The 24,224-nt window shown below is 42.9% G+C and overlaps 1 protein-coding gene across 2 annotated transcripts in view; it reads right to left on the bottom strand.

Moving 5' to 3' along the window:
* LOC120548047 (adhesion G protein-coupled receptor A3) overlaps positions 1 to 24,224 on the bottom strand; it is a 226,114-nt gene that overhangs the window by 136,253 nt on the left and 65,637 nt on the right. For both annotated transcript variants that reach the window (XM_039783993.1, XM_039783992.1), the window contains exons 8-12: positions 21,162 to 21,326; positions 13,534 to 13,753; positions 12,866 to 13,015; positions 11,385 to 11,546; positions 10,827 to 11,063 (exon numbers count right to left, since the gene is read on the bottom strand). In XM_039783993.1, the coding sequence (XP_039639927.1) occupies positions 10,827 to 11,063; positions 11,385 to 11,546; positions 12,866 to 13,015; positions 13,534 to 13,753; positions 21,162 to 21,326 (934 nt within the window). The remainder of the gene's footprint in view (positions 1 to 10,826; positions 11,064 to 11,384; positions 11,547 to 12,865; positions 13,016 to 13,533; positions 13,754 to 21,161; positions 21,327 to 24,224) is intronic.

Genomic DNA, 24,224 nt, shown 5'->3' with positions numbered 1-24,224 from the left:
AATCATTGGATGGATTGCCATGAAATTGGTCCAGATGTTAATTATACCCTCAGGCTGAATTGCAATAATGCTGGTGATCACTTAAATGTTCATCTTGCACCATCGTCATGTCAAAATTCGAAAGGATTTGGTTCAATACTTTGGTTTATGATGAAACACTTAGTGAACATTCCTATCATCCAGAGCTGTACTTTGTATATGGGCTAATTGGTTTTGCTAAAGTGCTTATGTTAGTGCTAACAACAAATTAAGATGGTAAACATTATACCTGCTGAACATCAACATGTTCACATTGTCCTTGTGGGTATGCTGGCATACTGAGATAACCATTTAAATTATAGCTTCAATATGCCTGAAAACTGGCAAATCCACTAAAAATAGGAGAAAGCCTCCTTTCCCCATTGCCAGGAGATGAGAGTATCCTTTCTGTGTTTTTGTTTTTTCTAGTGCCTCATCTTCGACATCACAAAACAAACTGTAAAAACGGGGTTAATGGTCTAAAGAGTGGAAAGCAGCATGGAGGCCAGTGAAAATCTTACGGCGATTACTTCCATATCTGTTACTTATTCTGGCGCTCTTTTTAAAACACAGTGCCGACTAATTTAGAATGTTGTTTGAGCGCTGCTTGCACGGAGACGGACCAAATCTGTGGCTGAGACGATTAAGAGTCACAGAAGGTACCGAGAAAGACGACAAGCTGTGGGGAAAATGAGTGTGTTCACCAGGGTGTCATGTTTCCAATACAGCCGATCGGCGCTGGAGCAGATAAATACCCTTCACTACCGCAGAGTCAATTGTCCCGGGCAGGGTGCGATTTGTGGAGAAAGCAGAGGGGTTGTTGTTGATCATGCACAACAAAACAAAATATGCAAGAATTACATCCCTCTTTCAATACCATGGATAGTGCCACTCTGCCAGCCATGCCAAAACACTTATTTATGAACTTCAATTTCCAATGGAAAATAATCTCAAAATGAACATAAAACAGTGGAGATCACTATACGGCAAAAACAAAATACTTTCTTTGGGAGCGTTTTAATCCAAATCTGATCTTTTTCCTGAACTAGTCGTTTTGGTGCCTAATCTTAACTGTCAGCGCCAATGACGCCCACTTTTTCTTGCTTAAAATGATACTTCACCGATTTAGCATTAAGCTTTGTTATCAGCAGAAACCCTGTAGTATTTTCAAATGACCGTGCTTCCCTCCCTCATGTCCCCCTGAGACTAGATTTCTTTGTATTGTGGGTCTGGAAAAAAGCCTCCGATGACGCAAAAATCGTTGTTTTTCGTCATCGGAGGAATTTTTGCCCAGAGGCAATGGACTACAGCCAGAAGTAGGAGCTACTTCCGCATGTTTTCAACCCGCCCATAGGGGGTTGGACTGTTGTCTTTCTCCGAGTATTGCCGAAGCAAAACGAGCGTCAGCCATCTTGAATCTTCGTTAAAAGGGAGCTCCATTTTTTCTTTTTTTTTGTTCTCCTAATACATCCATGGTCTTTTCAGCAGAAAACTTTTACAACAATTAGGTGCATTCAACCGTGAACATGTCTATGTTCCCTGGGTCCTATGTTCCCTTCTTTGTATGAGACTGGGGAACATAGGACCCTTTTTCACAAAAAGGGTCCTATGTTCCCCGGTCTGTTACTTTTTCCACCATTACTGCCAAATTCCATGGCAAATAGGCCTATGTAGGCCTACGGGCTGTTTGACGCGCATATGCAAATAGGCCTGGACGAGGAAAGATTAGGGCAGGGGTGGCAAACTTGCAGGTCTCGAGCTGCATGCGGCTCTTTGGCTGCTCTGTTAATTATGCCACTTTATCTAACCCTATGTCACTTTATCTAACCATATGTCACTTTATCTAACCCTAACCCTATGTCATTTTATTTAACCCTATGTCACTTTATCTAACCCTAAGGTTGGCCATGCGACGGTAGGCCTGCTGCTCTGTCGCCGGGTAAGACTAGCTAGTCAGGGTGGGCTGTGTTAACATGGACTGCCTGGTGCAGAAATGGGGTGCTTGTATCCAACTACTGCTAACCGCTGGTGGAGTTTGTGACTGTTAAATGCCGACCAGTCTACATTCCACGCAAATTTACGGCTTGTTTATCAGTGTTTACAGCCCACCAAGCACTAATGCTAGTAGCTATGTGTTAGCTGAACTTTATGGAGCTTATAATGTGCGTGCAATAAATGTAGCCTGTTTCGTATGTCGTTTTTATATAATGTCGTTTTGATATATTCTACGTCATATATGGTACGTAAAATGTACGTGTATATGGTTGAAATGACAATAAAATACACTTGAGCTGAGTTGACTGTCTCACTGTCTGTCTGTCTGTCTGTAAACGGTAGGCGTGGCTTGGGAGTAGACTCTAAAGCAGCGAAGCAAGTGCATTCTGGGATTTGGTGTCTTTCATCCACATGAGCCAAAAACACATTTTCTGGCTTTTCTCGGCCTAGAAGCCACCAATTTCTAAAAAGATTTCACATTTCTACTACATAAGTGACCCAATTTAAAGATATATTCAGCTTTCCAACGGAGAAATATCCCTTTAACTCAACTCCCATGGCCCCTGAAAGGACAGTCATCTGACGTTGCCCGTTCTGCCTGTAACCGGCTCGCAGTCACCGATTGGCAGCTGAACACCTGCCGCTGGTAGCCGGCGTCCCGGAGCTCCGAAGCTGCTAAATACAACCAGCAACTGCTGCTCAGATTTGATCGTTCTATGGTACTACTGTTCACGTTACAGCTCTTTATTTAGTTTAAAATACTTCTATTTAAGGTATATAATTAATATATGGTCTAGGCTATTGGAGAAGTAGATGAACACTTTAAGGGAAGGAGGGGGGGGCAGGGATATATAGAAATCCAACGCATCCCCCCCCAGCAAATCGCACCCTGGTCCCGGAAATGAATGCCGATTGTAACCTCTCACAAAAGACAAAAGCCAGATGTTAGTGGGTGTTAGTGTTGTTTTTGTCCAGTGGGAAAGGGGCTTTAAAGAGCTGCTAGTGTGGCTGTAGATTCTTAGTCTTGTTTTTAAATCATCAGCCTGAAGACAGACAGTATTGGATCCCCTTCTTTTGTCACATAAGCTAGCGGACTACATTTGGCCGGCACCAACAGAGTGAAGATGTCAGCACAGCTGTTCCTCCAACACCAGGCTGGTTCAGTATATTTGAATGTGTTTCCAGGGTGGAACATCTACTGTATGCTGCTTCAGTAGTTGAGAGACTAATAGGGCTAGTTAGGATTTCTTCTGTGGTATTTTGGTGTTTGTTTGCTGGCTTAATAGAGAGCGACGAGAAACATTTGGGAGAAAGAGGACATGACACAGTCCAGACCGGACTCGTCACATCAGACCACTGGGATGCTCATCATATTGAAGCCCCTGAAGTTTCTCCCTTTTAACGTACAAGTACAACAGGGACAGTATTATATTTTTTATTATTATTAATGTTAAGCCTAGAAAGGAAAAGATACAGTTTATTTCCTCTCTCTTTTGACCTTTCTCTCACAATCACTGTATCTGTGAACATACAGAAAATCAATCAGGAGACATATATTTGCAATAGAGTGCATTACCTAAGTTGCTGATGTTGTAATTACACCACTTTTAGGCAAGGGGTTGGCACAGCAGGGCCATATGCTGCATGTCTTAGTCCAGTTGGACACAAATGGCTCTAAACGGTGCTGAGCTTCTACCAGAGTGAGACAGAGAGCAGAACGCTTAGCCAGTCAGTCAGTTACATGAGGACGGAGGGCACAGCCAAGCCGAGTTTATGGAGAAGTCTGCAGGTTTTTAGGAGCTAGCCTATTAATCACTTTTAAAGCCCTTTTTAAAAGGCCACTGTTCTAGTTAATGACACTCAGGCCGACTGCTGTTGACATAGACACCGGAAGTCAATAAAGACGTGTGTCAACGTCATACAAGCTTATACGAGCTAACTGATTTGGTGCATATATAATTCAATGACAAATTACAATCTTGACAAATAACTTAACGGTCTATATTTTGGCCAACAAATAACAAAATGAATCATGATGATGTGCCAACAAGGATTATTCTGTTCTGACTGTTTGTATTTCGTTTCTCCACTGCTGGATAACAAGCGGTGGTGCTGTGTGTCCATTGCAGCCTTCACAGTAAGCTGTTAAACTGAGTAGTGTTATACAGGCTGACTGATGAGTCATAGGGGGCTGTGTGTGTGTGTGTGTGTGTGTGTGTGTGTGTGTGTGTGTGTGTGTGTGTGTGTGTGTGTGTGTGTGTGTGTGTGTGTGTGTGTGTGTGTATTTTTTGAGTTTGTACTCTGAACACACATGCCACCTTCCTGGTGGGAGAAAATATGCCAATGTTCACACAAAAGCCCTTCTCCTAAATTCAGAATGGCTGCTCATGTCATTGTAGTCTTTTAACTGCAGATGATCCAACATGATATCTCCTACTACATCTCCTGCTGGGCTTGACATTAACTTGTCCTTTGGACAAGTACATTTATGTTTCACTTGTCTATGCACAAAAGTCACTTGTCCGGGTAAAGATTTATCATTTTATAAAAAAAATGTTGTTGTTGTTGTGTTTTGCTAATGCAGAATTCGAACAAACCGTTGAAAGCATCCAAACACTATCAACAGTAATACAATTCAGTTGAAACAGTAGAAACAAATGTGTCCCAAGAATAAATTTCCCCTTCAACAAGAAAAAAGGATCTCCAGACTCCATAATCCAAAGAAGAATTATTTACTGTGTCAGTTAAACTATCAGGGCTTGGAAATACTGTGACTTGCTAAAGTAGGCAAATGGCTAGTAGATCATTTAATCAGAAGCAGAAGTATACAGGACCTGTATACTTCATTTAAACACGTGGTGGTTTTGGTATTAATTGGATGCATCCTTTAGTAGGTGTATAAGCTTTACTTCATCCCCCAACTTAACAATGGCTTAGGCAGCCTGCTGATAGACCCACAAGTATGAGATTCAATTCAGCTGAATGATGTGCGGTTTACTTATTGTCATGGCAACACTTACACTTGATACTTTGAGCATTCAAATATAAGATGATATAGAAGGCCACAAGCCTTACGTGTTGGAAACATCTGAGTTGAGACACCTTCGGCTGCAATGTCAACACTATTGTAAAGCAATGGAACAAACTCATCAAGGTGGTGAAAGATAGGTACCAACCGAGGATGGAAACCTTTCAATCCTGACTTTCTTTACACATCGTTTGTAGAAAACTAGCAGAAAACCTTCATTCTGTCAGGATCAGCAGTAGGAGTTCAACCTAGAAGGGCACTCGGAGATCGCAGACCTGTGCCAAGGCATGCCCTTACAATGTTACATCTTACAATGTTAATGCAGTGTGAATTTTCACAGTCAGGAACTAATTCTTCCGATTATTCCGATCACATAACGCTCTATCTCGCAATGTTAACGACAATGAAAAATAATTTGTGTATCTGGCCCGTGATTTGGATCCGCTCCAAAATGTAATGGGTTCTTCCTTGGCCCATGCTACATCCTTCCACTAAATTTCACAAAAATGGGGCCTGTAGATTTCCCGTAATCCTACTGACCGACAAACAAACCAACAAACAAACGGACAACCGAAACAAAAACATAACCTCCTTGGCGGGGATTCTTTAGTCAAAAACATAGTGTTAATTAAAGAATCAACATTTAACGATCAGATATAGACGGTTCTGGTAAACAAAGCACTTCTTGTCACATTAATCTCATGGATCAGCCTATAAAGCAGGGAAAACTCTGGGCTTCTTCTAATGAAGATCAGCGCAAGTTCTTTCAGGAAGACTTGTAATTACTGCAATCACCACTCTCTCTCCCTAAATCTATTCAGCTGTTAAGAGGCGTTCGCTCTCAAGTAAACCAATCAGAATTGGCCAAGAAATTCATCATCCAATCACAGCATGACATCCTGCTTTAAATGTCTCTCTCTTTGCTATCAGCTGTCTTTTCAGGCTAACGTGCAACCCTCCTCCTCCCCTTCCACCTCCTGGCGTCATCAACCAACGCAGCCTGAGTCCCTTTCTGGCAGACAGCTCCTTCGTTCGGCCTCCAGGTTCTCTCTCTGCCATCACCAGTGTCTAGGCTCCATCGGGGGGGGATATGTCTGTTTCTCTACCCCTTTAAATATTTTTAATGATGGAGTCTAATCTCCAAATACTCTGTACATTCATGTACATTTCATATTACGCTTTCCTACAATAAATATTTGCATATCTGCAACGAAGTCTCTCCTGATTGAAATACATTCAACTGTTGGTGGCACAGCTTGAGCCACATGCTCATCGCTCAGTTGACTCTTGACATTTGCATTATGCAATTAAAATAGATTATTAATTCCATTTGAGTGCATTGCAGTCACACCTACAATATTTAACCTCTTGATTTGCTTAGTGTTGGGTAATAGTAATAATAAGGGAATTAGTGAGTGAGTTGTCGTGCATCTAAACTTAGCACAAAAAGTGAGGAAATTTGTGTTTGGTAGATTATTTCTCTGTGGTAACAATGCTTTTTGGCAGAGAAGATTTGGCAAATTTTTCATGGGCGCAAGCCACATACTCAGCGCTGCTGCTCATCCCACAAATGCATGTTCCTTACAAATGGGGCACCATTTGAAAGGTAATTAAAAAGGCTTTCCAACGGCATAAGATTTGTTGCCAAAAAGCATTGTTACTACAGAGAAATAATCTACCAAACACAAATTTTTGTGTTAAGTTTATAAGAAGCTAAAAGTTCCATCAGGAAGATCTTCATGCTTACTCTATATACTCTCAATCTACAACTCATTTAGCTGAGTGAGGACATTCACACTTTCAACAGAAGCAAAGAATACCATCAAGCTACTGGCCTGAAAGCCATATTTGTATGTGGTGTTTGCATTACATGTAAAAAGTTTTAATAATAACTTTGTGAAATTCCAAAAGATAACCACTAACAGCTCAACACATGAATATTTAAATTCAATAAAATGCAATATTGAACTTCAAAAAAAGTAGTCAAAAATGAAATTATAAAAGTGTATGAAAAGAGGGAAGAAAATGTCACATATGCAATTTTGATTATTTATCAACACACTGTCTCGACAATTACACAGCACAAAATGGCCTGGATATGAATTCTTTGTGTGTGTGTCTGCTCGTCTGTGTGTGAGACAGAGCATGTGCTAGATTATCAGTAGTATCACAATGCCCTGTCAACGGTAGAAAGAGGGGGGTGCTCTCGAGTAGGGCGCCGCTCTTCACCCCACAACTTTTGCAGAGGAGCAGGGAGGACAAACTGTGTTCATTCTGCATGTTAAATGAGGTGGAAATAGTATTACACTTCTTAATCTCACGCGCAAAAACTGACCTTTATAGAGATTTCTTTTCCTCAGAAAACTACCCAAATTTAGAGTGCTACCAAAAAAACTGTCTGTCCCTCCCTAATGAAATGCCAAATCTAAACACAGCCAGTGGATTCATTCCAATGATAACTCTTTTTATTGTTTGTGCAGAATGATTCTGCAATAATATATCTTTATGCATCGTCCTCTTAGGTCAATATGTTTATATAATAGATAAGTCAAACTCCTTTTGAGTCTGATTGAAATTAAACGTGTGTAAACCTCTCGCTACCTACAAGAACTCCCCCAGACTCCTGCTGTGAATTGGGAACTTCATTTATGTGATGTTCTTGTCAACGTGCCTTGTTAAATGAAGATAAAAACGTAATGGAGACACATTATGGCTTTAGCCTATAATGTTCGAACCTACTATTATTATGATTTCTCCCTGCCAGCTAGCCAGTGATACAGTAATGATCCCCCGTCTTAATGTAAGTCAGTAATGTATACATAATACCACTGCTTTGTACTGCTGATACAGGTAATGCAGTCAGGATATGAGTGATTGTCTGGAGAGGCAATTACACAGCACATCTTCATTTTTTACATAACATGATGGAAAGCCTCTAATATGGCAAATTAGCTTTCTTGCTCTAAGAACTGCAGAGACACAAGCATTCGTCTAACATCACTCGGAGAAAAAAAAAGTCATTACAGGCAGCATCAATGCATGCAAAGTTAAACTTCAGAGAGGTGAATACAAGATAGGAGTTTTCTTTCTTGCATGGAAATCTGCTGCTTTAGGAGAAGCACTCTTCCTTGAGATTAGGCAATGATTAGACGCCTTGGAGTCAGGGTCCAAAATGATCTTTTTGCTCTTTCTGCCAATGGCTGGCAAACTGAAAAACATTACCGGCCAAAATGTTTATAAACCGGCCATAAATCTGCATTGAAGATATGATGTCATTAAAGCGCCCATATTATACTCATTTTCAGGTTCATAATTGTATTTTAAGGTTGTACCAGAATAGGTTTACATAGTTTAATTTTCAAAACACACCATATTTTTGTTGTACTGCACAGCTCTCTCTCACTGCTGCAGATCCTCTTTTCACCTGGTTTCTGTTTTAGCTACAGAGTGAGACCTCTTTAATTCTTCTTCTTCTTCTGTACTATCTTTGATTGCACTCGCACATGCTCAGTAGCTCAGATGTAGATCATGTCAGCTAGCTAGATCCATAGAACTAAAAGAAAGCATGGATGTTTTTTTTTCAAATTTTGTATGCGTGTGGAAGCACCAGAGACACAAAAGAACACCCCAAATCGGAGTTACTAGATTGAATAGCCGTGGATGTGGAAAGGGGCTCATAGAGAATGAGGTCCAGAATTGTGTGCTACGTCCCTGGTGGCGGCACACTTACAGAACAAAGTTTTTTCATAATATGGGCACTTTATTCATAATCACTTTTTCTGGGATTCGGGGTGTTATTTTGTGTCTCTGGTGCTTCCACACGCATACAAACTTTGAAAAAAAAACATCCATGCTGTTTTGAGTGAGATACGGTTTCTGAATGTGTCCTGCCTTCAGTCTCCGGGTGAGCTGTTCAAAATCTGCAGGGCTTTCTACGTCACTAGCCGAAACGAGGGCTAGGGGGCTAACCGTTAGCATGCTTGTTCTCAATGGCAAAACACTGCTACAACACACATGAATTCACCCTAATCTACAAAATAAATTGTATAGAACTACTTACATGTCCATGTTCTGCAGGTATTCCACGCAAAGTTGGAAGTGTGCCGCCACCAGGGACGTAGCACACAATTCTGGACCTCATTCTCTATGAGCCCCTTTCCGCATCCACAGCTATTCATTCTAGTAACTCCGTATACTGAGTCCCCTTTTCCCAGTCCGGCCCCCGCTTGCCCCCTCGTACTTGCAGACTCTCTTTGCCGTTAGCGCGAAATTCTCCTCCAACCGGTACCACTGGTAACCGAGCCGAGTAGCGAGCTCAAAGTAAGCGTAACCACAGCATCAACTTGTGTGTTGTAGTGAAGTAGGCCTACAAGTTTTTCAGCAAACCGCCAATGGCAACTTTTTTTCTTTTTTTTTTTATTCGACAATGTAGATTTTTACTAGTGTTTGGCGGGTATTCATTTTGGACCCTGCTTGGAGTGCACCACGCGTCACTACATCCTCTCATATTTGCAGTTTGTGAAAAGCCAAATGCACCGTACTGGGAGTTTCATGTTCGAGTATGATACTCAAGGACAGAGTGCCAAGACTCAGGGTTATGCCCAACAACCCCGCTTCTACACACTTTAACTTGACAGTGTAGAGAAACCTGTCAAAACTATGAAAAACATGTTTTCTCCACATTTGCCTCACAAGTCCATGTGGAAATTGTCAAGTGTTGATTTTGAGCAAAGTTGTGGAGCGGCCTCTCAAACTGTAATATTGTCCTCCCCACGATACAGCTGACTTAGCTCGCTTCCAGAAACACACACTTACATAAAGTATTTGCACACATTCTACACATAGCCTGAAGCTAAAACTAAAGGCTGTAATTGCTGACAAAACCGCAGAGACCTGACACCGTCTCACCACCGAAGAAGATGATGAGGGAAATGAAATAAGCACGCAGACTGAAAGACAAACACACACCCATGCACTCTCTCCCGCTGATACACACTGACATGCACAGACAGGGTACACCCACATGCACACTGATGAATTCATCGGCGGAGTGAATAGCTAGAGGGTGCAAACTGTTCAAATGTTTCAGAACTATGCCACTTCAGTGCCAGGGGATGTTGAATGTTTTGCCTGCCGTCTGCAGATGCACAGTGTCCCTCGTCTGTTGGCGTGGTATTTGTCATTTGGGATGGCTACAACCAGGCCATGGTGGGGCCGTAGTTGATTTAAAGTGACAGGGACGCAAGGCCATCTTATTCATCACAGGGGAGTGGCCGGCGTTCACTGACTACCAAATTGCCGTCCTATTTGCAGGCCCTGCCCCTACTACAACCCCCACCTATCACCAGCTGATATATGGCGTGCCAACAAACCCAAACAAGGTGTCATCTTGCCAGGACAAATAGGCAACAACAGACTTAACGGCAGGTGGTAATCCGTCCCGCATGCTTCAACTGTGTAGCGTTGGTGAATTCATTTTATCGTGCCCACGAGCTGCTGTACAAGCTGTTCTATTTTATTTCCCTCTCAGTTGCTTTCTTTCTCCTCTGTTAAGAGCATCTTCCCTCCTCCTTCTCTCACATTTGCATTTGAGCACAGTGTCAAAAAATACAAAAGTGTGTGGCCTTTAAAAAATAAAACCCGGTGGGAGGTGAGAAAGAGAAGCCCACACTGAACGCTGTTTCCAGACCTCAGGCTGGATTCGGTGGAGTTTGTGACGACAGAGCCGAACAAAAGAACGGCATACTTTGGAAAGTTTCACACCATTTATTAACTTTTGCCTTACCTTGCTGAGCTGACTGGCCGGTGAGCCGCTGTTGTTGACAGTGTGACATTTGAAGTTGAGCATCGATTCCCCCATGGCATTACGCTCCCTGCCCGTGTCCTTGTCAGTGTGGGAGGGGCTGTCAGGGCGGGCCGAGGTGGCGGATGATGACGGGGGCCGTTGAAGTGCCGTACAGGACAGACCGTGGAAGTTAGCCGGGTGGATCACAAAGGCCTCCAGAGCTATGTTAGCAGATACCTGGGGGTGAGGAGAGGAGGAAGGGTTGGAGGGTGGCGGAAGATATTTTTATATTAGTCATTAAGCAGATGCTTTTATCCCAAGTGACAGCAGAGAGGGGGAAAAAAGACGGAAGGAAAAAGAAACAAAGGAAGCAATTTATCTTTCTCTTGCCTTATTGTAGCTATCTGCTAGAGCCAAATTAACTTCTGATTATTCTAGGCTGCAAGAAAAAAAAAAAAAAAGGTAAAGCTATGGGACATTTAGTCAGACAAATCAACCTTTGCCCTGACTGAGTGTGGCCGTGAGTGTGGGTGTTACTGTTCCAAAGTGCAGCCACACCTTGGAAATGACCTGATTGTCTCCGGTCAGTGCCAGGTCAGCGATGCGCTCCACACACTGGACGATGCGAGTGCACGCTCTGGCCTCATTCTGCGCCATCCACAGGATATGCTCCTCCACTAGCATCATGTTGCTGGCTATGTCTGATATGTAGTCCCCTAGCTGTGGAAACACAAGCAGACATGAATGCAAACGGGATGCATAAACACAACTACACAAACTGTACGCAACAAAAACACACACACACACACACACACACACACACAAACTCATCATGTACATCAATCATATCCGCAACAACAGGCCCATTTATAATCTCTAGTCAGAATTGTGAGGGAGGCAATGGTGGCTTCATTCATTATAGGGAGATTTAATTTAGATTAGCAGCTCCAATGGGGCATAATCGTTCCTTGGGATGGCAGTTTGCTATTTACTTACTGTACTTTTCATTGTTGCTTGATTTGACTGCTCCTTATTGGATGAATGAGGGTGGTCTCATCAGCTATTGTCTTAGGAGTGATAAAACTCCCAAAGTATCTCCTAATAATATCTCCTCCCGAGTGACCTATGATGAGTAATTGGACAAGTGAGAGCTACTATTGATTAATTTCACTGACTAAGCTCTACACCCTCCCCCTCGCACAACCTGGCCTTCAGTGTGACGTGAAGCCCTCTGATTGCCCGGCCTCAGACAGAAGAGAAGTTCAGCTAAGGTAAAACACGGCTTGCCCAAAAAAAAAAGATGAATCTTCAGAACCATAATTGCCATTCAGGTCTAACGGCGCCATGAGCAAGAGGGACGTGTACGAGGTGAAAAGTTAAGCTGTCTGGAATGGATTGAAGGATTGAAGCCAGAACGCCAGCGTGTTGCAATGTCTTTTTAGGCAGCTCCTGCTGTGTCTTAGGGCTCTTGAGAAGCCGTTGTTAACTCGAGGTGAGCTTAGTCAACAGATTTCCTGACCTTATCAACAGAAAGTCATTGCTTTCAGAAAACTGTGACCGAGCACATGCGTGAATACTGTCAGAACAGGAGTAGCAGCTAACAATATGAGCACAGAAGTTCCCCTTCAGTCAGACTTTGGAAACTACTTTTACTTACTACTTACGGTACGTGTCCACAGGGGCGTTTTTTTTGCCATTTTATCAGTTATCAATTTCTTCTTAATGACCACTGACAAACACCACCATCCTACAACCACAATGGTTGCACCTGATTTGACCGACCGTTTGGAAACTTTCGCTTATTTCACGAAAACACGAAATGTGTTTCTGAAAAAAATGTATGTGTGAAATAATCTATGCAGTTGATCAATCTGTCTTCACTGCATCCAGGACGCTACCAAAATGCATTGCCAGGCTGCTGACATAGACAACGAAAGGGAAGCGTGGAAATGACGCATGCCAGTGGACACGTACCATTAGGCTCAGATCACATGTTTTGAAGTAAACTGGCTGTGGTGTATCTGTGTGTCCACTCTTACATCTCTACGTTTCTCCACCAGCCTTGTCAGTCTCTCCACCAGGTGTGTGACGAAGATGACATCCATGACATCGGTGAAGTGTGCCGCCCTGCTGGTGAAGGCCACTAACTGCTGGCCTAAAAGCTGAGCATTGGTGGTATTTATAGTTATCTGGAATACAAAGGCAAATAAACAGCAATATTCAAAAGAGGATGATCACGCAGTCTATCATCATAATTCGGCAGGACAGATGAACACACACACACACGCGCACACACACACACAAAACAGCTCTGACAACATTTAATACATATAAATCACTTTATTTCTATTTTAATGCCATGCATGTAGTTTTGATCTTGAATACTTTAACGTGGTACAGTGATCCCATGAGTAATGTAGAACAAAAACAGCTTGTCATCAGTCAGTTTGTATTATGCATATAAAGGCTTACATGTACAGATCTGCAAATACCGGCAGGCTACAGATGAATCAGCGGAGATGTTTGTTTTTGTATTCTAGAAATATGAAGTTATCAAATCTTGCTGTTAAACAGTGTGAGCAGGTTGGCAAACATGTAAAAAGTCAACATGTTACATTTGAACGGATGCATTGACAATGGGAAGAAAAAAACAAAAGAGTGTGGAAAAGATAGTGTGATTGAATCTGTTCTCCACGTGTGTCGATACCTGTGTGAGCTCATACAGCACGCGGGTCAGTTCACTGGCATACGGGCACTGGGTGTAGTCCTCTTCAGCCCAGCGTCCAGCCCGGTCGCAGCTCCGCCACGCCTTCTTCTCCTTCTGGCTGGAGGGGTGAGGAGCGCTGCCAGAGGGGTGGGGGGCAGAGCCAAAGGTGGCAGGAGCGCAGGGCAGGAAGGAGAAGATGCCAGCTAAAGTCTTTGGCCACCTGCCACACAAGATATCAGCAATGAAGTGAGTTTAGGAAGCTACAGTGCACCAGATGGCAATTTCATACTCCCTGTACTTAGGAAATTATTAATTTGCATATTTGATTTACAGCTAGCTCTAATTATTTTTTTTGCAGAAGACTGCCAGGTTCTGATACTTGATTGTGAAACAATGGGTTGTCTAAGTGATGATTTGTGACTTATTTAACTGTATTTAACTGTATTAATCAACTTCATTTCATTTCTACTTTGTGCAGCATAAGACTTAAACGACTGTTCGGTTTAATGGCAGAATGCACTTAAATGGGCACTCCACCAATTTAACGCATCAAGATTTGTTCACTCTTCATGGGGAGTACTACTACCAGTGAAAACAGTTGTATGATGTATGATGTGGCCCTGAATGAGCTCAGAACAGCCTGAAAAAAATACCCTGATGATTTCATTGTTGTTATTTTTTTGTTATGCGTCGGAACATAAATATTTTTAACAAAAAGCTTTACAAACTCGGTGCACGGACGGGGGAAAGACACAGGAACTTAACAGCCAGGGAAGATCTAACGTAATACTTTATCGATTTGAATCATGGGAAATGTGAGTTTTAGTGTTTAGTGACCCATACCCATGCCTAAAAGTCAGAATATCTCAGCCTCTGCTCTTCAATGATGACCATTAATCATTTAATTTGTCTCTCATGAGTCACACAACTTTATGAAAGTGCAACAGACCCAATCACAATGTTTGTTTGAAATAACTTGCATACATAACTACTACAATATGTCAAACATTTCACTAACGTTAGGTTGGAGACCCAATTTACCTGTTTGGCCAAAGACTAAAGAAAATGACACCACCCAAATTAGCAGTCAGTGTGACCGGTGGTGAGGTCTTGCTGTTAGTAATGCTAGTTTTGGTTTATTATGTTAGCAAAGCAACATAGTACAAAACATGAGGTATGTCGGACCACCGTGTTTAACAATACATCTTTAAACATTACAGTAACGGCTGAAAATGACAACAGAAATAGACTAGTTTGCCGATTTCAATTCAACTCAACGGCCAGTTGTCTCCCCAGAACTGATTTCTGTGTAAGCGCGACGTCACGGTGATCCGGTCTTTACTAAATTGCCACAGATGGAACACGACAGAGATGGGTGTATATATGCAGAAGAAACCTGTTCCTGCCTTTTCCTTCCCGAAGGGGAAATTCAGCCTAAAAGAGTAATTACAAGTGCTGTTCGTATGGCCATGCAAAGTTCAGTGAAGTCTCCTCTGGAGCAAGAAATGAGACTTTGTCAATAAAGTCGTCAAGAGCCAAGTCCTGGAGCTGCTCTACTGACCAACCTGTGATAGGAGCCAGGGTTATTTTACGGGGAATTGGAACATTTTCATTTTCTGGGTAATGCCTGTTAGTGTTTCAATAAAATAAAGCTCATTTGAGTGTAAAAAAGCAGCCAAACTTTCACAGTCCACTTCATATGGCTCCATTTCCCAGATAATAAAAGAACTCCAGGTTTTGTTTCTTGGCGCTCTTGTAGATTAAAGGGCTTATTCCCTGTGCAGCCTTAGGAAAGAGATGTTGGTGCTCACACATACCGATTCATTTGTGTACAATCAGCGGGAAAACATGCATCTTATGTTTTGCAATTTCCTCTTTAAAAGTGCTGTAGGTAGGTTAGCCCAAAAATGTTAACACTGACAACTTCTCAGTCCCTCCACCCGTTCTGCTAAAGCACAAAACAGTCCCCTCCCCCCACAAGGGAGAATGAATGCGTGTGCATGAGCAGTGATTGACATGCAGTTAGACACTCCCCCTGGCCCTGATTGGTGCATCTGAACAGGGAGCGGTGGATTTTTGCAAATCACACTACAAGCTATAGAAGCCGGATTTTTTTTTAATTTATAACATTACATGTCATTTAGCTGGCGCTTTTATCCAAAGTGACTTACAATTCATTGCTATATATCAGAGGTCACACACCTCTGGAGCAACTAGGGGTCTTGCTCAGGGACACATTGGTTGACATATCGCAGTGGGAATCGAACCTGGATCTCCCACACCAAAGGTATGGATCATATCCACTGCGCCATCACCACCACCACCCCAATATTTTTTTTATTACCTGCTTCATGTAGTTCTACTGGAACATAGGGTCAGTTTCAGCAAATATGACAAAGTTAGTTTTATAAGTCTTACCTACTGCACCTTTAAGACAACGTCAAAAACGTTCTGCAGAAAAGTAGCCAAAGATATGCTTAATGTGGCAACACTTTTTGACTTCTTCTAAATGAAAATAAAGGAGCAGTGCATTCAGTAGGCAGGTAATCTGTTCTGGGGGTAGAGGCCTGCCATCTCACTGCTTCCCAACGCATTCTCTTTTTTCTCTCTCCCTGCAACAGCAGCTACTTGGTAATAAATGGCGTTAATTTCACCCCCAACAAAATAGGGGTCTCATTTTCCAGCCCATTACTCCAGTGCTCCAGCAGAAACAAAGCCTCTGTGCTTACTGCGCTGAAAGTGGGATGTGAAGTACAGCGACTACAAAAGGAGTGAACAGGACAACAGCACACCCACGGGGGAGGAGAGGTGGAGCATGTGAGAGTGTGAGTACAACCACAAGGTTTCAAGGTGGTCACAAGGTGTGGAGGACAGGATAAAGGAGGATAGATGGAGGAGGGTGAGGAGATGTGTGGTTTTTGTTCCTCTTTTAATGTGGAACCTGAGTCATGGAAACCAGTGCTCTACCTCTTTAATTAGTCTCGCTATAAAGCCGAACTATTTTGAGCCATAATGTTTGTGGGTAGTTTTCATATCACACATCCAATTATTATTTAAATATATGGACTGTCCAGGCTCTACTGCACGTACTCAATTCTTAATGCTCTCTGACAGTTAATGAGCCGCATCTGGCGCGAGGCAGACCAGGTGCGGCACACTTTTGTCAGGTGGAACGAAAAACAGCACGACACTGGCAAGAAGCAAGCTCAAGTACCTCAGCTGCACTGTACATGGAGAGGTAATAGCAGAGAGAGTGAGCGCAATGATTACAGTATACATTTTTTATACAGTAGACTCCGGTGACTTAAAATATTGTGAGGTTAAACTATTGCCTTTTTTTAGCTGGAGACCTCTTGGTATCAGCTTAGGAAACCTATACCACTACCAATAATTACACAGAACTAGTTCATAAATGAAAAGGACACTTAAGATTCAAGGATATGGCCAGGAGTCCCGCCTCCCCACACAAAGACCATGCGACTGACAAGGAACCGAGAGTGGTCCTCCAGTCTCTTTGGTAGAGAGAGAGAGAGAGAGAGAGAGAGAGAGAGGGAGAGAGGGGGAGAGAGAGAGAGAGAGAGAGAGAGAGAGAGAGACAAGGAAAACAAACAAGCATGCAAATGGAAATGATCGTGGCCGGAAAAATTATCGAGCACATTTTTTTTTATCGTGCAATTAATTGATTTATTGACTATCGCGACAGGCCTAGCTGTTAGGAAATAGGCTTATTTGCTTTCTTTCCAAGAGTTGGGTAAAAAGATTGATACAACCACGTTTGTACTGTATGTATTCAGATATGAAGCTACAGCCAGTGGCCGGTAAGCTTAGCTTATACAAGGACTGAAAACGGGGGAAACAGCCAGCCTGGTTCTGTTAGAAGGTCACAACATCTGCCTGACAACCTCTCAAAGGGTTACTAATTAACACATACATTTTTGGTTTCATTTGAGTTAAACCCCCATAAAACCAGTTTTACACTTTTTGTACGGATTAAAGGAGAAATCCGGCGCAAAATGAACCTAGGGGTTAATAACACATGGGTACCGAGTCGATCGTTCTCTGGGATCTGTTTTCATGCTAATCGAATGTAACGCTAGTCGTCGGGGCACGGGTAAAGTAAAAAAAAAAAATCGCTTTTTCTTCATCACTAACAAGGCTCAAAATAGCACCAAACTTCAATGGTAGCATAATGAGGGTCCCTACATGTAAATCGAAGCATTCTGAACTTTGTAAGTGTAGAGACAGTTTATTGAAAAGATAGTTTATGAAGAGAGTACCGTTCAGGTATACAGGCAGGCGCCATCTTGGGAAAACAGTCGAATGACAAACGCCGTGCTTGAGCTATGTTACAGGTTACTGGTTGCAGGGCATTCGTCGTTCGACTGATCGTGAGTGTTTTCCCAAGATGTCGCCTGCCTGTATACAAGAACGGTCTTTATAATCTATCTTTTTAATAAACTGTCTGTACACTTACAAAGTTCTCAATGCTTCGGTTTCCATGTAGGGGCCCTCATTATGCTACCGTGGAAGTGTGGTGCTATTTTGAGCCTTGTTAGTGATGTAGAAATAGCGATTTCTTTATACTTTACCCGTGCACCAACGACTAGCGCTATAAGCTAATTAGCGGTTTGCGCTAAAACTGGTCACATTCGATTAGCATGAAAACAGATCCCAGAGAACGGTGGACTCGGTACAAATGTGTTATTAACCCCTAGGTTCATTTTGCGCCCGAATTTCTCCTTTAAATAAGCAAGATATTAATTTAAATTAATTAATTAGTGAACTTTAGAGATGCTGGTAGGTGGATTGTGTTACCTTGGGACAGAGCCCGGCTGTCCTTTGCCCGTTTCCATTCTTGTGCTAAGCTGCTGGTAGCTTTATACAGTACTTACCGTACAGACACAAGAGTGGTATTAATCTTTTCATCTAACTCTTGCTAAGATAGTGAGTAAGTGTATTCCCAAAATATTACTATTCCTTTAAAGTCCCCCTCCAGACACTTTTTAAAGTTATGTAAAAATATTCTGCTAGGATTAATATTTTGTTTAACATGGTTTTCCCACATAGGAAAGTTAAAAAATAAATGTGAAAAGAGGCTGGAAGCCCATCTTCTCTTTCTGCCTCAATGGAGAAATTCTGGATCTGGCCTTGCCACAGGTTGACCGGTGAAAGAGCAGCGCGCATCAAACCGGCTAGAAACACCGGAAAGACCCAGCCTCACGCCGGGTTCAGACAGGAGGCGGGAGCGACCCCATGTGCTCCGAAGCCCTGCACGCTTCCTTCAGGTGCCCATCTGCTCTGATAGTTTCACTACCTGTCTGAACCCGGTGTCAATGAGGAGTTATGCACCAATATCAAAAAATATATAGTAGAGGTGTGAATCTTCACTGATCTCCCGATTTGATTACGATTATCATGTCGGCGATTCAGTTGGATTCGATATCTCGATGCATCACGATGCGTTAAATACATTTTTCTATTAAAGCCATGTAAGATATTTAATTCATAGCTTTTCAAGCTTCAAAAACAAAACATTCTGCAGTGCTCTAATACTAAATAAATTGGATACATAAAACTACAGCACTGAGCACATGGCACTTCCTGAATGTGCAAAACATAACAGAATATGTAAACAGAAATGTTGTTATGCCTACATTAAATTGTGAACAGAAATAATTGATTATGAGCCTGCCGATTATCGATTATCGTCCATGTCCACAATTCGATGCATGGATTATCCATCTATAATTGCATTGTCTGTCCGTCTGGGTGTTAAGCACATATCTCTCGAACTGTTAGTCCGATGGATTTCAAACTTGACAGGTGTCTTGCTATGGGCATGAGTAAGTGCCGTGTAAAGTTTGACGTTGTTTGGATTAGAAATGCAAAAGATATCGTTAAATATATAGGTAAAAGAAGCACACATTGGCTTTTGCTGATCTAGCCGCTGGCCCCTCCCCCTCTCAGAGCAGCGGAGCTTTGGCAGCCAAAATGTGTGCAAAGTAGCACTACTTTGGACTGTCTTTGACTTTGAATAAACAAACGACAATTCCCGAATTTAAGGATGTTTCAGAATCCCACACATGCAAAGCACAACCAGCTACAGCAAGTGCAGACAGAGCGTGATGTCACTTATAGGCAAGCTATCTATCTTATAAAGCGAGATGTATCTGTATGTGTGCCTGTGTTTGGGGGGGAAGGTAACCTGCACATCAGCGCCTCTGACTCTTTTCCTGCTATTGTATTAAATTGCTGCGAGCTGGCAGAACAAAACATAGCCTAATCTCTGAGATTATTCCTTCAGAGCGCTGTGCAATGCAAGAAAATCTCAGAGCTGAACCGGACAGATAGCCTACATCAGATTTCATCAGACTCACCCGCAAATCAAATCCCCTACTTCACAGTTAACCGTCAAGCCACTAAACCTGTATGGAAATGAACACCTCTGCTGAAATGTTAAATTCCTTAATGATCCGAACAAGAGACATCTCTCTCTATCTCTCTCTATCTCTCTCGGACAGCGGCCGATACAAACACACTATTAACTTGATAATAAAGCCGTAAAGTTTCAACTCAGGACAGCGCCACTTCTCACAAATACAGATAGGATTGGAGATGAGAAGTTTAAGTAAACCACCAACTACCGCTGACCTGACGGAGCACCACGACCGGCAGCTTGCGGTGCTCTGTATCCGGCGCACAGTCACCTATTCTGGGGTAACTACCACCAACTACCTCTGACCTGATGGAGCACCACGACCAGTCGCTCGCAGTGCTCTGTATCTAGCACGCAGTAACTGATTCTGGGGTATCAACCGCGATCAGCTTCGTGGGAAATTAAGAACTCTCTTCACTGGTGGTGGATGTCGTTGATGCACTTGCATCATTAGGTTTGCTTTATTAATAACAAATCTGTCCATTTAATTCTCACTCTAATTAGCCTAACTAACGCACATGCACGCACTGTGGGGGGGATGGAGGCGTTTTCATCCAAGAGACGCTGTGATTGGTGGATAGGATATGGAGCAGGGTACTGACAGCGACGTAACCAATCACATTATGACAGACGCTCCACTTAGCACCAATTGCAATGTTTAATTTTAAATAAATGTAGCCTACTGGCAGTCTGGCACACATGGGTGCTCGGTATTTTCCGTGGGTGTTCGAACTCCGGAGCACCCACGGTATCGGCGCCTATGTCTTCCTCGGATGTAGACGTAGCCTACACTAAGTCAATAGATAGTAGGCTATACAGTGGAGTTGCATATTAAGTGGTTCAGGGTCCTTCTGTAAGTCATTTTGGGGTACACTTTGGTTTTGATAAATTCTACAAGCAGCAACACCACAGGCCAAGCAATCATCCCGTTTTCAACGGGCACAGCACTAGTTTGATTAATTTCACCACCTCTAATATATAGTATACCCATCTCTCTGCCATCGTTTTGAAACTTAGCTTACAAAATATGATACGTGGCAACACCTTGCTTCTCCTCTGATACCTTTCGTTCTTCCCAGTGTGCAGGTTGTGCTGTAGCGTTATCCTAATATATACTGCATGCATATAGTGTTAGGAGTTGAACTCCCATGGCCGAGTGCCGGCCGTACGTGACCGCTGAGAGGTGACTCACCTGAAGTCCCCCTTGTTGTTGGTGACTCTGTCAGCGGGGCAGTACGGTGCCGACGTCTCCAGAACAACTATCTCCATTTGCTGAGAAGTGTTGCCACGGGAACTGGTCACCAGGCACTCCCAGATGCCAGCGGTGCCCACGTCGATGTTGGAGAGGATGACCTCACTGGAGAAGAAGAACAGAGGTGTAAAACTGTGAGTTTGAGGATTACATGTCTGTGTGTGTGTGTGTGTGTGTGTGAACTTCTTCCTATGAGCTTCAAATGTCCTCTAACTGTACATACACACCGCCGCCAATTTGAGCTTCTAATGGCAGTTACACACCAACCAGACGGCCAACCATCGGCAGAAAAGCCAGTCGGACTGATCAGTCTCCCGGAGTTGGTCCAAAAAGTGCTTCGGAACACACCAAAGAGACGAGACGTAATACATCTCCATAACAGCAGGCGGCGCTAATCTGTATTGTTGCCCAAAAAATGAAAACCGGCAGCTGATTGGACGAACGCTTCAGGTGGGTTTGTTTTCTCCGGAAATTCAAAGCCAGACTGTCATGGTTTCTGAAAACATTTTAAGTGAGAAATAGGCCATGCAGTTGCTGAATCTGTCTTCATTTCAGATCAACAAAGGTCAGTTTAAAAGATTTCCGTCAGATTTTGAGAGACTCTAGTCACGCTCATTCCGCTCGCCATTTCCGGATGAGTCCCGACTGCCCTGGCTCCGACTGAACACGTCAGGTCGGCCAAAATGAAGGCCAACGGCCCCTCGGACAGACGACGGCACGGAACACACTGAACCGACTCGAGTCACTGACCTCGCCACACTGTCCAACGGGCGATTATCGGGTTAGTGTGTAAGCGCCTTAAAGTTACCGGAAGTCATTCATTTTCAATGGAAGCTGGCTTCTCTCAGCTGCAAGGAGCGGCAAATCTGTCGGCGTCACGTTTTGGGCGTTTTGAGCGACCAGAGCGTCAATCAGAAAGTTGAAAGTATGTCAGTTTTATGGTAATGAGCTATGAAGCGGTTCAGCGGCAAGCAGCGGCAAACGCCAGCAACCAATCGGAATATAGACGTCCTTCGCGCCGGCTGATTCCGGAGAAACATACCATGTAAACTTCCGTTCCTACCAAAACATTAGTTCCGAGAAAATGGAGGAAAAGCTCATAATCGCCGTTGCTGGGTTCCCTATCATTTATGATATGACGTTGTTATAGGGACCAGTTAACGTTACCTGCCGGTCACATCGTCTCTAAACAGTCCGCTCGCAGTGAAGTCCTGCACGGGTCAACAGCTGGCGGCCGCTTGCTCTGCCTGCATTCTGCTGTGGTTCAGACGCTAACGACCAACAACCAATACAAATTCTGTCATTATATATGTAATTTATAAAAGGTTTCTAGTGTCAGTGTATTGGCCGTGCAGTGGCTGCTTGTGCTTTTTCTTCAATCGTGTGTTGAACACGATCGAAGAATGCTGCCACGTCAGAGTGGCCAAAGTGTCAAAAAAGCTTCCCCGTACTTTTTGACAAGCGTCCTTGACAGGGCGGCCAGAGCTTCTTTTGCAACTCAAGTCGGCAGCGGTGTGTACGTACAGTAACGCTTAAGACAAGGTGCTGGATTAGGATTTGGTCTTGGGTGAAAGGTAGACTGAGGATTCTTTTTTGTGTTAGGGTGGTTTGAATTAGTTTTTGGATTAGGCTAAGGATTAAAGTTAGTCATGCAGTCCGAGGGTTAAGGTAAGGGCAACATTTGAAGGATTCTGTAGTTCGTAGAAAGCTCCTCATCAGGAATGGACCACAAAAAAAAAAAAAAATGTCTGCATCACAAAATCTAATCCATTCAGAGACCCTTGTGCGTGTATGAGTATGCAAGGGCTTAAAATGTTGGCTGGGACTTAAAATGATCATTACTCATGCTTATCTTTGCTACTTTGTCACAGCGATTCCTATCTCAATGGAAAATGCCTGATTAAACAAAGGATGGTGAAACAGTGACAAAGAGTCAATGCAGGCCATTTGCCAAGGCGACTAATCTTGAGGATTTTAGTCCTTACGAAAAAAAGGATAAAAGCTGGCGGAGATTGCTAAGCAACGGGCATTATCACCATGGAAATACTACCTCCTTGAGAAATGCCAACTGTTTAATTTCCAAATACAATCCAGTTGTAGTCCAATATACACTTTGCTTTGTGTGTGATTGAATTAAGCTGTGTGTGTTCTTAATACAAGTCACAGTATACCCAAGCAATACTGCATAAAGTTTTTTAAATGCGACTAAGGGAACAATGCTCCACAAAACGGGGAAGTACGAGAGTTGACATGAAAAATGATAAGTGACAGGTTGGACAAGAAACTGCAATCTCTCAGAGTAAAGATGATTAGTGGCTGAGCGTCTCTGATGTGGAGAAGCTGTAATCCCAGAAAACGTTTCTCAGAGGATGTGAGAGATATAAATATTATTCAGAAACGTTAAATGCCTTCATCTTGTCTGCCTCTCTTTCTCTCACTCACTCTCTCTCTCTCTCTCTCTCTGAGCCTGTCCCAGCATGCACTGGGTGAAAAGCAGGGAAACACCCTAGCCCATCACGGAACTAACACATAAACACAAAACACATTCACACCTACTGGCAATTTAGAGTTTAAAATGCACCCGACCAGCATGTGTGTGGACTATGGGACTAAGAGAACTGAAGCACACAACCCATATGAACATATTGCATATCAAGGTGGAGAGAGGAGTAGCGGCAGTGAGAAAGAGCCAGCTTGAAGACAAAAGTGACATATATTTTAAGTCTATTAAGTGCAAAAAATGGCATATTTGCCTGCTCTACCATGGATTTCTCCATATATGAATTTTTCAGTCCTATATAGTGCATTTAGACAAAGGCCTTTGCTATTTGATTCTGCCAGACACATACTGTAAACCTGACCTTTGCTGTTGATGTTTTAGAAATGCAAAAAAAGTTATGTTCAATTAGAGTTTGTGAGGATGCACTTACAATTAAAATTAAACGAATCAATACTTTGACCTGATTATGACGATAGATGTAAAGTTATCATCCTATGGGGACC

The sequence above is a fragment of the Perca fluviatilis genome, chromosome 19 (assembly GCF_010015445.1).
Source record: "Perca fluviatilis chromosome 19, GENO_Pfluv_1.0, whole genome shotgun sequence".
Lineage (NCBI taxonomy): Eukaryota > Metazoa > Chordata > Actinopteri > Perciformes > Percidae > Perca > Perca fluviatilis.
Note: the sequence above shows the minus strand (reverse complement) of the source record. Positions and strands in the feature narration are given on the sequence as shown.